A 15,474-nucleotide genomic window follows, 5' to 3' on the forward strand; every position below is an offset into this window, starting at 1 on the left:
AAAAAAAAAAAAAAAAAATGACTGTGCCACTGTAAATCAATGTAAGTAGTTAGTTTACTTTCTCACTTATCAAAATGCATTGTCTCAGGTGTTGGGAGTTTGGGATCATTGGTTTAGTCTTATATACCACATATATAGTCTATAATGAAAGTACAATATTTCCCTCTGAAATGTAATAGAGTTGGAGTATAAAGTTACATAAAATAACAATACTCAAAGCACAAGTACCTAAAAGTGTTCTTACCAAAAGTACAATACTTTTCTAAATGTATTCAGTTAGTTTCCACCAAGGAATATTGAGTATATTAATATTGATTGTATGTAGAAACATACAAACAAAACACATACAGCCCGAGCCAGCCAAGAAATACACTTTACTTACCCCGCTGGCGAAAGTAACGTTTGTTTTTCTTCGTCTTTTTCTCCTTTCTTGTCGCCCCACTCTTCTTTCTTTTCCATTTCCCCTTCTTCTTCTTTCTCTTTCTGTCCGGCGATGAATCGAAACTCTCTGAGGAATCAGAGCTGGAGTCACAGTCTTCCTCACTGTCATCTTCACTGTCATCTTCACTGTTGTCGCTCATCTGAGATCCCCTCATCTCTTCATTATCTCTGTCTTCTCTTTGTGACTGTTTAGCCCCCTTGAGACTCGCCAAAGCTATGGATGCAAGGATTAATAGCTAATCAACTTGATTGCTTATGGTTTATAGACACTTACAAAAACCAACACAGGAATGTCAAAAATCTTAAACACACATTGTACACATCCATCAATCTTTAAATATCCTAAAAGTAACCTAGAATCATCACTTACCATCAGAAAGATGAGTCCTGCAAATGTCACGTTCTGTAGTGACATCCAAAAGTTTTTCCTCCAGGAACTCAGTACGTGCGTTCCACTTGTCCCTTTCCTCTCTCAGTTTGTCCATGGCAACCTTGACAGTTGGAGCCACTATCTTATTGTCTGAACAGAACAGAGGAATTCCAAAATTATCTAACTTTTTTCAATGGTTAACTTACGGTGCTTCATTCCCTAATGTTATTGTTAGTCACCACTTTTATTAGAAGGGTGATACGACTGACATGATATTATTTTTTTTTTTTTTTTTTTTTTTTTTTTTCTTTTTTTTTTTTTTTTTTTTTTTTTTTTAACCTGTCTTGTCCAGCATCGTTGCAAACAGAATGATTGTCTGGCTGCTGTCTGGTGCTGGGCAATTTTACTCTATCAAGCAGGGATTTATACTACATGTATAAAGTCCCTCTTGATGACATGAAAAACTTTATTAAATCAGACTCTTAATGCTGGACTCGACCGGAGGGGACAGAGAGAGAGAGAGATAGAAAAGAAAGTAGAGAGAAGAGGGAGGGGAGAGAGAGGGACAGAAAGGGTGTGGGGAGTGCGGGTGGGGACTTAAAACATTATACAGAAAACCATGTAATCCATACTACTTGCAACATATACTGTATAGCTAAGATCATCCTGGCCAGTAGGTCATTACACAACTAGTTGATAATAGTAACAATAATAATAATCACAATAATAGTAATAATAATAATAGTAGTAGTAATAATAATAAGAGTAGGAGTAATAATAATAATAATAAGAACAGAAATAATAAAAAAAAAGAAAAAAAATATGATAATAGATATAAGTGAAACTGCTGTATTCCAGAACACGCGCAGAGAAACCTGTGTGGATATGCTGGAGAACTCGGCCACACGGCGACGCAAAGACTGTGTGGAGACGTTCAGGAAGGAGTGACCATGCAGAGTGATCATGCAGATGCCACCTCACTTGAACAGAGGCCAGAGTCAGGCCAGCGGTCCCGAGACCCAGGCCACCAGCCCCCCCGTAGGCTACAGATCCCGACCGGTCCACAGAGACGACCACTCGCCCGCCCAGGAAGGCAGCAGCAGGAGACCCCAGCAGGAGCCGCCCCGCGGACACAGGGCACCGGCCTGACATGATATTATAATAGATATTGAATAGTCCACTGTGCCGCTTCTTGTGAAAAACTTTTAACAGTAAAAAACAACATTAACGTATTAATAATTGATTTAATATTTATTTCGTAAGTGACCATGGTATGAGCAGGATAATGCCCTTCGAGGGGTCCATTAATGGATTAATGTGTTGCCATGTTCTTTGGGTGCATTTCCTTGTTTTCCTTTCCTCTTCTGCGTGTGTAGCCTGGTCTTGTGAGGAGGCGAGATGGTAAGGTCATCCATTTTTGCACTGAGTGAGCCACGTGTCCCGCTGCTGTAGCTTGTGCTGGTCTTTCACACTCAGATGCTGTGGTCAGTGCGCGCAAAAATTTCCCAAGCAACCTTATGCTGCGTTCTTGGCAACTCAGAACTTTTGCTTTCGCCTACTTAAAAAAAAAGTGCATTGGTTCGTGCATTAGTTCGTGTTCGTGCTTTCACTCGGGAAACTTTGAGAAAAAAATCTACTACGATCCCTTGGAGAATAAGTAGTCTGTCATCATGTAACAATATGTAATGTCAATGTCTGGAACACTTTGAACACAGAAATGGGAGTTTTCAGAGGAATTCCCGAGGTCCGAGTTGTCGTGAACGCAGCACAAGTGCGCACGGGAACTTGTTATCGTTATCGCGATGAATAGTTAAGCTAACTGTTCTTTTCTGGCAGGACGATGGGCAGGAATTTAGAGAACAAACCCATAGATCACAACATGCGTGGTTTTAAGTTAGCAGCAAAATTAAGAGACCTGACAGAAGGAAAAAGAAGTACAAAGAAACACCTCAAATTAATTAAATGGCTGCAAAAGAAGGAAATACTGACGGGTAAGGTCAAGTGCAACCAGTGTCACCATAAAATGAAGCTGAAGAAAAAGATTGCCTCTGTAGACCGATTTGAATGGTAAGTAACGTTAGTTAACGTTTTTGGATAACCTTTCCTGGTTACTGACTAGCTAGACCTGCTTTACAACACTGCAAGATATAATAAATGGCTATAATTTCTTTGTAGGCTAACTTCTGCATTTTCTGAATGCCAACATTGAATTTATGTTCTCCATGCCATTAAAGCCTCTGGAATTTAATAGAAATTTTGACATAACTTATTTCTACTTTTGATACAGTAAATTAATGATAATGTTACATACATACATGCATTAAGTTTCCTTAAATTCCTACACAGATGTAGAAAGGACATTGACATGGTTATGTAAGACTGACTTGGTTGCACTTCTCCAAATAATGTTCAGAGTTTAGTGTTCGACGCCTATACAATCTCCATATACTTTCAGATTAAAAATAAAAACTGCTTACCTCATAGTCATGATGTTACCTTCAGATTGAATATGCCCTTTGATTCAGGCAGTTGCAGCACAAATCCATTAGAGAGCTACAGAACACCATCTGACCATTACGTAGACCAGTGGTTCCCAAACTTTTTTTTGCAGGGCCCCCTTTTCATAGTCAATGATAATGTCAAGCCCCCCTCCTGATCCCAGTACCACATGCACCCCAAAGCTTAAAAAGAAACGTACAAAGAAATGTGCCACAAAATAGTATTTGGTTTATTGGCTGCTTCTTCATTAACTACAGTGAAAACCATGTCAGTGGCAAAAGGAATAATCAACTCATCTGCTATGTGAGATTTTTTAAACCAGGAAACTCTGCAAACTTCTTCAGGGTAGTTGATCTTTCAATAAGACAGATGCTGCTTTAGTAAAACATCTCTGCTATATATGATAGCTGAGTAGTTTATTTCTAAAGCAATCAACAGTCTCTTCTTTGTGTTCAGGATGACGAGTCTCCAAGTAGCGTTATTACTTGTTTGGCTTCATACTGTCAGATGCTGATATTTTAAAACATACAACACGCTGTGGTCTGTGTTCATTACCCACCATTGACCATCACCATTACTTGACCATTACCTGGTCATGCCTAGAAATGCAAGATGTGCCTCATCATATTTTCTAATTTTTTTTTTTTTTTTTTTTTTTTTGGTAGTTGAAATCTCTGTTCTTGATTCATCAAGAGCCAAAGTAGCAAATTTGCCCATTGTTGCTTTCACAAATTTGTCCATGTTTTGCTAGCAGTGTAAAACTATGAGTTTTATTTAGCCTTGCCCGCCCCCCAGTTTGGGAACCACTGACCTAAACTAAGGTCATAGTTGACGATCATTAAATAATTCAGAGCCTAATGTCAGTAGGTTTGGTAGTTATTTACATATGTCTAGGTGGGATCTCTATAATTGGTCAAGTAGGCACATTTGACCCCATGCTAATTATACTAATTATGCTAATTTATACCTCTGTCATTATTTTGTATTCCAGGAGGTGTCAGCAAAGCAACTGCAAGCACAGACGAGTGAAAAAGTCTGTTCGGTACAAGTCAATTTTCACAAGATCGAAGGTTTCTCTATTTAATTGGATGAGATTTTGTGTACAGGTGTCACGAATCAGCAAACTGGACCACAAATAAATTTGAGCTGAGGAATAGGTGAGAATAGTTTTATTGAGGTGATGTGAACTTCAGCAGGGAAATCAGGTCTGGTTTGTGCAGTCAGCTTAGCCTGCAGGTGGAAGAACTCAGGTGAGGATCCCGCCAGTATAAACAGGAATGTACGAAAAATATTGTTCACGTACCAGCGGCGGGGATGGAAACCAACAGGATGGTTTTCAGGAACCGTGAGGCTGTGATAGTAGCTTCTGCCGGGGCTGTGGGAACTGCAGAACCAGAAAGATAGTTAGTTGCTCTGATAATGACAAAGGGGGTGATCCAGGCTGAATAAGATCCTCGGGAATCCTCCAGAGGTCTCCAATGGCCAGGGGCAAATCCGTAATCCAAATTCCAAATCCTGGGGACAGTCCAAGGGTCAGAGTACCGGGCAGAATGAATCACAGGCAGAATCAACAGACAGGGAGCAGGCAGAATCGGGTTTTCCAGGTCGAAATACTGGTCAATGATCAGAGGCAGAGTTGCAGGGTTTTACCAGACAGGGAGCAGGCTGAGTCGGGAAATCCAGGTCCAAAAAACGGGTCACAGGTCAGATATCAGATAAGCAGGCAGGAGAGAAGGGCTGGAAGCGTACAAGGAAAAAACCAAGACGATCTGGCAGAGAAGAGTTGTCACAGACAGGTATATATGGAGCCCAGACCAGGTGGAGCGCATCAGTAATCAGCAGAGTTGGAGAGAGAATACATTCAGGGGTGGCTGGGAAAACTCAGCGCTGATCATGCACTGTGACATACAGGTTTGACTAATAATACATATATTTTGTTTGGTGTATGAATGTGTTACTCACTAAGCTTGTGCTATTACAATACTGAGATTATAATTTAATAAGTCAGACGGAGAACGGACAGTGTGTGTAGAAGAACATCTTTACTACCAAACTCCTCAAAGAATACGCGTTGCAGCCAACCAGTGACACAGAACAACCACATGATGGCAGTAAAGTAACATAGCTTCATCTAACATATCAAAATATACTAAAGTGATTTCTAGCTTTGATACTGTGACAAATATAGTTACTGTTCAAAACCATGCAGTGGCGTAGCTACTTCTTGGGAACCCTGTTGTTCATGAGCAAATAGAGATGACTACCTAGCTCACGTATTTAAGATGAATATGACATAGGAGACACCACAGTGTCTCCTATGTCAATGCTGAGACAGGGGCCCACACCCAGAACATTGAAAGGTCATGGAGGTCATATAAAGAGACAGTATGGAGATTGAGGGGAAACCGCACTGAGCAGCTGCTCATAGACCACCTTTATGTCATCGAATGGCATGCATGGCTTGGAGAAAAGCATCAACATGGTCCTCTAGGCAGGCTACTCCATGACATGAAACTGAAACACCAGTAGACTAACAGACAGTGGGGAGACTGACAGCGATAGACTAACAAAGAGTGGGGATTAACAGACATTGGGGAGAGTGACAGGTGGAGACAGACAGACAGGTGGGAGACTGTTGAAACAGACAGGGGTAGACTGACTGACATACAGAGTTGAAAGATTTCGGTATAGATAGATGGATAGACTGACTGAGAAATTGAACTAGAAATATCTAGGTATGGTTGCGTGTTCTTTAAGAGGTTGAATGTTAATATTTGTTTCAGTTCAGTTGTGAGTTGATCCATGTGACTGTTTTGAAGAGTTCTAAATAAAATGTTTTAAATGCTTTGTATGTGATTTCTTCAACTACATGTTAACTATTAATGGCTAGGTAATGCTTATTTACCACTCTTATGCATTTCAGAGGGGATAAGTGTTTACACTTTACAATAAGGGTCCAAAAAAGCATTCAGTAATGATTAACTATGTTATGGATCTTGGGTGGAGAATGGGAATCCAAGCGCGGACACTGAAGAGTATGGAACGAAGGATTTATTCATCAGGAAACCAATAGATGGAGGAGATGTTCCGGCAGGCTCACAGGCAGGCAGGCAGGCTGGAGGACAGGTGGACAGGCAGGCTGGCAGACAGGCAGGCGGATGGCAGGATCTCTAAACAGAGCAGAGAAGATTAGCTTAGGCGACTGGCAAAATGAGGAGATATAACTTACAAAGGGCCGAGACCTGTACCACTGGTTAGGTAACAATCTGGCGATGAGTTGATGGCTGAGCAGTCCTTAAATACAAGCTGCTTGATTGCAGAATGCGATGCAGGTGAAGATCTGGTAGGCAAGGAAACAGGCACGCCCACCACTGCCTCACACCAGAGCCGGAATCACAACAAACTATGGTTAAGTAATGCTTATGAAGCCTTTATTAAGGCTTAGGTCAGGCTGCTACTGTTAAGTAATAGCTTAGTTAAGATCAGATAAGGGCTACCTGACGACATACACAGCTCAGCGTTAGTAAATGATTACTTAAGACATTAATAATGGTTTATTAGTGCCAAACCAGGCAATGTGCCACATGTAGGAAAATTAGTAGATGTATTAGTTAGCTATTACTTAATATTTATTCACTAAAATCTACACCATTAGTAAACAATTGAGAAATGTTTAAGGACTTACTAACATGTTAACTGACATCATAAATAATGCTGAGTAATGCATACATAATGGCAAATAATTAAATAATTCAACTTTTGTTAACACATAATAATGCATTAAGTAAGGGTGAGTAGTAACATTAAATATTTGCTTATTAATACATTAGTTAATATGAAAACTAACACTAAGTAATGCATAAATTTGATTAATCATGTATTATTCAGCAGTTAATTAATGCTTAATAATGCACTAAATAACGTTAATTAAGGGACCCTTATTGTAAAGTGTTACCAATTATTTCATTTTCTTCCACAAGCTAATAAAGACACTGAACCATACTGGACTCCATTGTTGTTTTGAAACAGAAAATGCCAATCAAACTGAAGTGAACTGTGGTGTTTGAAAGAACACAGACGTAAAATGTTTCTTCAGGATATAAGTACTGAGTTGTAAGTGCTGTACTGTTGTTTATCAAAAGGGGGCACTGTAAGACTGGAAGTCGGTATACACCCGACGAGAAGAAGATGTTTTTGTTGACAGAGCCGGAAGCTGACGCCTGTGTGTGATGATGCGCGCCTGTCTTGGCCTTTGTTCCAATCAGTTTAAACACTCTCAGAAACACCAGGACTCAGTAGATTAACTTCCATAGAGTTTACTGAGACTTTGTGAAACTGCAACACAGTACATAAAATATTGTATTACTAAACAAATAAACACAGCGTGGGAGCAACAATGTACGTTAGCTAGGCGAGCTACGTAGCTATTATCATAATAATGCAAGCTAATAAATTAGCGAGTAGCAACAGAAGTACAAAGCTAATCTGGTGCGGTAGCACGATAAATATCTTGGCCGTCTGAACATTCACACAAGTTAAAATTCTCGATAGCTCGGTAATACAAAATAAACACTACTTACAGACGTTGCCTGAGCAAAAGGAGAAAGAATTGTCCAAACTGAGGAGCTGACAGCTATGTGTGCTTACATAACAGGAGCTGGAAACTGACTGCAAACTCCTCCTCCTGGTTTCCCAGCATGCACTGCTCACAGATTGCTTTAACTAAACCTATGGTGCTGAACTGAATAACAACATTTGCCTGAAGCATAACACTCCCCTCTTGGGGTCTGAAGAGAGCCCACATTTACGAACAGATGAACAGTGATGCAGTCGAATGTGGCGTCCATCTCTGCGACTATAGTCTCGGCGATCTCGACAGCCAGTACAGCCCCACAAAGCTCCAATCTTGGAATGGTTAGGCTGGGCTGAGGAGCCAATTTTGCCTTGCCGAACACAAAGCCAACTTCAGCCTGCCTTTGGTGGGTTGTGACCTTAATGTATGCCACAGCTGCTATTGCTTTGACTGATGCATCAGCAAAGACACAAAGTTCTCTTCCCAGGGCGTCTGTAGTAGAGAAAGACGTATAGGGGCGCGGTATTTGGAGCTCCCGTAGTTCTTGAAGTGACTGTTTCCATCTGGTCCACTCGACCTCCATGTTCTTAGGAAGAGGTCGGTCCCAGTCCTTCACTTGCATAGTAAGCTCCCTGAGTATGAGTCTGCTGTGAACCGTAATGGGTGCCAGAAATCCGAGGGGGTCGTAGAGACTATTCACGGTTGAAAGTACCCCTCTACGGGTAAACGGCTTCTGATCGTCTGCTATCTGAAAAATGAAGGCATCTGTACGCATGTTCCAGCACAGTCCAAGACTGCGTTGGATAGGCAGGTCATCGATGAAGAGATCAAGGCTGTTGACTTTCTTGGAGCGATCTTCGACAGGGAATGCCTCAATTACAGCAGGTCGATTTGAAGCAATTTTGTGTAGTCTGAGGTTAGAAGCTAATAGCATCTTCTGTGCTCGTGTGACGACATCGATAACTTCCTCTTCGGTGCTGAAAGACTTTAAAGCGTCGTCAACGTAGAACTCGCGGTCGACGAATCTTCTTGCGTCACTTCTGCTTCCTTAGCTGCCCGTCGTAGGCCATACACAGCGACAGCTGGTGAGGGACTGTTCCCGAAGAGGTGAACCCGCATTCTGTAGTCCACAATATCGGATGTAGGATCGTTATTCCTGTACCACAGGAAGCGTAGGAAATCCCGGTGATCCTCCCTCACAATAAAGCAGTGAAACATGTGTTCAATGTCAGCTGTGATTGCCACCTGTTCCTTCCTGAACCTCATAAGGACGCCTAGCAAGTTGTTGTTGAGGTCAGGCCCGGTGAGCAAAACGTCATTGAGTGACACTCCCTCGAAGACTACGCGGATCTTACCCGGTTTTCTGGGATGGTACACGCCGAACAGGGGCAGATACCAGCACTCTTGTCCTATGGTGCTGAACTGAATAACAACATTTGCCTGAAGCATAACAGAGCCTGTTAATAAAAGTTCGTTCTATGCAGCAACTTCTCTCAACCATTGTTTATTTCCCAAGGAAAAATCTACTTATGTCTGTGAGACACAACATGAACAATCCAAAGAACTCCAACCTGTTGAGTTTGCCGGCTGATACCACCCCTGCTGCCACCTTCAGGTTAGGAGGAGAAACTGCAACACATCACCGAAACGACGCATATCCCCTACACTTGAATGTGAAAGTAAACTCACCAGTATCAGCTATGCCGTGGCCAACCGCATGCAGATGCCGCGCGAGCATAAATCCACCTTAAGAGCAAAGAGGAGTGTGCAGATATTAATATTCCAGTAGTTTTTCATTTCAAATGTTTAGGGATAAACGTTTTGCATCTTAAGAAAAAACTATTTCTAAGAATTATAACAGTACTTTTGATTTGTTAAATATGACTTGGACAGATGACATAAGATTCCTATCTATTTGTCTGGCAGAATTTCAATAATTAGGATGAGTGTGCTTCCTAGAGTTCACTTCTGCAGTTATATGTTACTGCTTGCACCTCCTCCAAGATATTTAGAAAAAATACATAGCATTATTACTAGATTCTTATGGAGAGGCAGACGACCAAAAATAAAACTAGCCAATTTACAAAGAAGGAAGGAATTAACCATTTAAACTTTATTTTCATGCTCTTACACTTCGTCCTTTATTAAAATGGTTTAGCGAAAATGTTTCGATAGCTTAATATTGAAAAGAATTTGGTGGCCCCGGCCCCATTAAACAGCTAGTAAATGCAAACTGGAATATAGTTCAGTAATGGCTTATACAATTCAAAAATTTCTGAAAAATAGAAAAGTTTTAATTAAATTGGACACATAAATCGCATGTTAATACCCCAATATTCTACAATAGTTCACTAAAGTCTGGAGGGCAATATTTTGTCTCACCGCAGTGATACAAGCTATGTATTCATTGCTTTGGATAAGGTATAAATGAAGTTGGTTTACAAAGTTTTGAGGCCTTAAGGCAAATATATAAATTGCCATCAAATTCTTTTTTGTAATATATTTACAATTATGTTCTGCTTTACAGGCAGCAGGAATTTTGAATTATAGACAATTAGTTAATAATACAGTGAAGGAATTATTTTAAAAAGTATCAAGCTTAACTAAAGGGCATGTTTCAACGTTTTATAACACATATCTTATAACTTATACAGACCCCGCTAGCATTAACTAAAGTGTGGATTAAAGACTGCTCTGAAACATTTGTAGATCGGAGGAATGTTTCTCTTACTCCACAAAACTTTAATAATAAATTAACTAATTTGAATTTTATTTACCGTTCTTATTTAACACCAAAGCAAAGTTTTATGTTTAAATTATCTCCCTCACCAAACTGTAACTTGTGTAATTTGAATCAAATTGGAATTTTTTCCACATTATGTGGGAATGTCCACCAGTTAAATATTTGTGGGAACAAATAACAAATCGACTCTCTGAAGCATTTAGACGAGAACTTAATTGTTCTCCAAAGATTACGCTGTTGAATGATGATTCAGGGCAGAACTTTAACCTTATGCAAAGACTTTTATGGTTTACATCATGTATTGTGACTAAGAAAATGTTGACCGTTAGATGGCAACCACCTCATACACTCTCAATACAACAATGGTTATGTTCATTATTAGAGGTGTTATCTCTGGAACTCTCTGTGGCCGGAATGAATGGTGCAGGCCCAGTTGTCCTTAAGCCCAGGAAGGAGGCACTCAGTGTAGCTAGAACTATGATTTAATTACTGTTTACGTTTGGCGGGTGGAGTAGTAAATCTCTGGTGAATGGCTCCATTTGAGTCAAGGCTTGTTATTGTCCCATTCATATTTAAGCTTGTAGTTTCAGAAAGCTGCATAAACAGAGAAGAGAGGGAGGAAGGTCAGTGTCTTTCTACAAGAAGGAATTTCCAGCAAAGCTTGCAGCTCTATGCCTGTGTGCACAAACTGTGTCATGCTGCACTGGGTTTTGGTCAGTTTTTCAGTAAAATGGTCCATTTACTTTTAATTTGGTCTTTCCTTCTAAATTAGAAAAAGAAATAAAACTGAAAAAACACTTCTTTTTTCTTATTTTTGTTTCCTAGACAACTTGAGTCTGCTTTTAAATCCAGTTAAAAATTTAGATAAATCTGTACCTAAATCTGTACCTGCATTATATTATACTGTATAATCTTTCATTTCAATCTATCACACACCCACAAGCGTGGAGGAATGTAAGCAACATCAGTGATAAAGTGAGCCATGAACCTTCTTATTTCCATGGCTACTGATGCTAAACTCATTACCCAAATTTGGAAATCTGTTTAATGTTTCAACCTCAGATTGTACAGATTTACGACTAAGCCTGTATTGCTAGCCGCATACTATTTTTATTAATGTCCAAACGTAACCATATTTTTTATAAAACACTGTGAAACAAAAGGGGAAACTTCATAAGATACAAGGAATGATAATAAAGAATGTCTGCTAGGTCTTATACTGTGTTTGTACGTGGTTTTATTCATATGACAACATAAATGCAACAAACAAGTAACACGCAATCAGCATGGCAGTGTAAATTTCTGTTTTACAAAGACACTGAAAGATAGCTTACAATAATGTGATGCTCAGTTATTCAACAAATACATTCAAGAAAATGTGGACATCACACACAAAAGTTCAAACAGAAACACATCCAAAAATGTGATTCTTAGTCTCTACACTGACCAAAGTTGATGCTTTATTAGAAAATCTCAACAAATATATCTACTAAATATAGTAGATATTTGATGCCAGAAACAAACTCACATTAATAGATAATAGGTGTATTTACATGTTCTGGAAGTTTTTACAACCAGGAACCTGTCAACAGGTACAGGTGAGGGTGCCACAATATGATAAAAAAGAAGCATCCACCAAAGGCTAAGTCTTTCCAAGCAATGATAGGCTGCAACTCACTGCTTTGTGTAAAACTCAAAGAACCATAAGCTATAAGCTATTTTTTCAATGCATAATTGGAAAAACTTGGTTTTTCTACATTTGTAGTAGGAAGATTTAGGGGAAATCTATATGGAAAGGCTATGTACAGAAACCACTGCTGGATAGGATTGGACTTAATGCACTGCACGTCAAACCATGCCACTGTGATCATTACATCCACAATGACTCAGGAGGACACCAGAAATCATTTGTCCTCAATAAAATCTTTCACTGCATTCAGAAATTTTGCCTTAAACACCTTTACGCAAAGAAGAGGCATATGTCAAATTTCAGCTGCTCTTTATGGGAAAAATTACTGATGCTTATTTCTAAGAAAAAAAAAGGATAAAAAAATCAGTGTGCATCAGAGTGTATCACATAGATTACTTCATATGTGTGGAAATACTGTTGATGCAGAAGTAGAACTAGGAGGTTGTTTAAGAAATGAGAAGTTACTCATTCCATGGACTTAATATCTTGTTGCCATCTGAAAGAAAGATTGAAAGATTGGAAAGGCTGCAGACCCCAGCACTAAGCACAGAAAAAAATTTAGCTGCAGTTTTCTCTTTGAACAACAACAGTTAAAATATTTAATATATTTAAAATAAAAAAATATTTAAAATCAAATAATATGAGAAAGAAGGATAAAATGTTTAGGATTTACTAACTAAAAGGTAAAAAGTCAGCAGGATGAATTTAAAGCTGTGAAGCTGCTTCCTTCTAAACACAGAAGGAACAATATGTGATGAATATCAGCATCAGGTGAACAGACAAAAAGCAGGATTAGAATCTCACAGCTTCTAGATGGTGAGGAGAGAGAAATATTCACAATATGCACAATAACTTCCATCCATGCACCTTTAGTGCTTCATTATCCAGATTTATGGCCTATGAATTCTCGAACTTTGCTTTCTTAGCTTGACTGTTTAGCTTCACCTCTGCACCTGCAGCCTCCGCTACCGGGAGTTAAGGGGTTAACATCTCATTTCCAGGTGTAACGTCAGGTCTGTAAATGTATCTATAAACGTGTGTGGTATCCACAGAAAGTCCAGAATCTCAGCTAACAGCTCAGTAAAACCAGTTCTACAACCACCAAACATGTTGGCATTAAGACAACAAATCATTAAAAGACCAGGTACAGAAAGTCCTAAAAATATGTAAACACACACATTATGGCTCGCCATGTCCACCCGACGGCATGAACACAGACACCTGAACGACATGTATTTGGATTTAATTGTCATGTAAAAGAAGGTCCATTTATATAAGATTTCTTTTTTTCTCATGCTTTTCATTCTTGTTTTTGGATTATCGATTATCTTTTCTTGTTGGATTGTATCAAGGATGAATTTAAAAAACTAAATAGTCATATAATAAGAGAAACGTTCAGCAACACAGATCACATTTTTAAGAACACATTATGTTGTTTTAGTTATTGTGATATTTAGTGGACACGCACATAACTTGCAAATATGTCCAGAGATAAATCGTCTCAGAAACTGATTCTATTTATGATCTTTTAGTACTTCTGTAAAATTAACTGTTTAATAATTAAACATGAAATGATATTAACTAAATACAAAGGCTAGTTCTTGGATGGGCGGGCCTTGCCCACTCAGGCCACTCTCTCCATCTGAATTCTTCTTATGATAACGTTGTGACACAATTCAATACATCTGAATTCAATCCCAGACATTACAGTTAAAGGTTCTTCATTGGCAAACCATGCAACTCATTTTCACATCAAGTGACTCTGGATCAGATCCAACTAGCCTGGGAGGAAATGTTTTCTCACCAGTGTCTCTGAATTCTGTCAAATGGAGTGATGCTGTCTTTGATATGTTCTTCCAAAAAAACAAACATATTAATAGACAATGCCATCTTTCTTAGGGAACTGATTTTCTGTCTCTTTTAGTCCTTCTCCCTTTTTGTCTGTTGCAGGAAAAAACACTGCAGAGCTTCTCTTCATATCCACATCCCCAAATGCTGCCAGTTCATAGCAAACCCAGGAGCTTAACGCCTTCTCCCCATGCACCTGTGGGCCCTTTTAAAGTACTCCAGTTACCTCACACAGTTCAAATACATTCATGTTTGGTTAAATGGTGATTATGAATTGACCTTAGGAGTGAGTATGTGCATGAGAGTCATTTGGGTTGGCCTTGTGATGACCTGGCGACCTGCTATGGGTGAACCTTGCATCTCGCCTGATGGCAACTGGAATTGGCTCCAGCGTCACTCCGATGATTAAATTGGATTATGTGGGGGGTAAAAATTGCTGGGTGGAGTAGTAAATCTCTGGTGCATGGCTCCATTTGAGTCGAGGTTTGCCATTGTCCTATTCATATTTAAGCTTGTAGTTTCAGAAATCTGCATAAAGAGAGAAGAGAGGGAGGAAGGTCAGTGTCTTTCTACAAGAAGGAATTTCCATCAGCTTGCAGCTCTATGCCTGTGTGCACAAACAGTATCATGCTGCATTTGGTTTCGGTCAGCTCTTCATTAAAATGGTCCATTTGCTTTTAATTTGGTTTTTCCTTCTAAATTAAAAAAAGAAAAAACTGAAAAAAACACTTTTTCTTGTTTTTGTTTCCTAGACAACTTGAATCTACTTTTAAATCCAGTTAAAACTTTAGATAAATTTGTACCATTTACTGGTATTGCATTATATCATACTGTATAATCTTTCATTTCAATCTATCACACGCCCACAAGCGTGGAGGAACGTAAGCAACATCAGAGATAAAGTGAGCCACGAATCTTCTTGTCTCCATGGCTACTGATGCTAAACTCATTGCACAAATTTGCAAATGAATACAAGCTTGTCTACTTAGTCTTACTGCAATTAAAATAAAAATTCAGCTTGTCTCAATAAGCCCAAAGGCTGAATTTAAATGAAAACTTATAAGTTTTCAGATCTGAAAGAGAAAGGTTGTATATTTGCAGGCCAAGTTGGCCAACTATAAGCTATCAATCCTACTGATCATTTTCTATTGATGCAATCGGAAACAGAAACAGAAACACTCTGTATACACTATTCTGTATTTATCATGATTATCAAATGAGTGTAACAGTTTTGGCCGTGTAGTAAAGAGTGTACACAGATCAGAGATGATTTCTGGGCCTTTCATGGAAGGAAATACTTCTTCAAATTA

General features: G+C 39.1%; 2 protein-coding genes and 1 long non-coding RNA gene across 7 annotated transcripts in view; all 3 read right to left on the minus strand.

Annotated features, from left to right (window-relative positions):
- Positions 1-368: 368 nt before the first annotated feature.
- On the minus strand, positions 369-1,074 carry LOC121647259 (NF-kappa-B-activating protein-like). Its single transcript, XM_041996530.1, has 2 exons — positions 812-1,074; positions 369-655 (listed from the first exon to the last, which is right to left on the minus strand). Exons 1-2 carry the CDS (start codon positions 924-926, stop codon positions 375-377), a joined length of 396 nt encoding a protein of 131 aa, XP_041852464.1. The 5' UTR covers positions 927-1,074; the 3' UTR covers positions 369-374.
- A 6,536-nt stretch (positions 1,075-7,610) lies between these two features.
- Positions 7,611-8,025, minus strand: LOC121647265. Its single transcript, XR_006011817.1, has 2 exons — positions 7,891-8,025; positions 7,611-7,645 (listed from the first exon to the last, which is right to left on the minus strand). It is a non-coding gene; the product is annotated as an uncharacterized LOC121647265 (long non-coding RNA).
- A 5,057-nt stretch (positions 8,026-13,082) lies between these two features.
- LOC121649303 overlaps positions 13,083-15,474 on the minus strand; it is a 37,171-nt gene continuing 34,779 nt past the window's right edge. For all 5 annotated transcript variants that reach the window (XM_042000059.1, XM_042000023.1, XM_042000051.1 and 2 more), the window contains one exon: positions 13,083-14,692. In XM_042000059.1, the coding sequence (XP_041855993.1) occupies positions 14,570-14,692 (123 nt within the window). In that variant the 3' untranslated portion in view covers positions 13,083-14,569. The remainder of the gene's footprint in view (positions 14,693-15,474) is intronic.

This window comes from Melanotaenia boesemani, chromosome 2 (genome assembly GCF_017639745.1).
Source record: "Melanotaenia boesemani isolate fMelBoe1 chromosome 2, fMelBoe1.pri, whole genome shotgun sequence".
Taxonomy (NCBI): Eukaryota; Metazoa; Chordata; class Actinopteri; order Atheriniformes; family Melanotaeniidae; genus Melanotaenia; species Melanotaenia boesemani.

Coding starts and splice junctions, on each gene's coding strand:
- LOC121647259 (XM_041996530.1), bottom strand. CDS start 926: ATGGACAAACTGAGAGAGGAAAGGGACAAGTGGAACGCACGTACTGAG. Junction 656..811: donor CAGGACTCATCTTTCTGATG/GTAAGTGATGAT, acceptor TTGCATCCATAG/CTTTGGCGAGTCTCAAGGGG.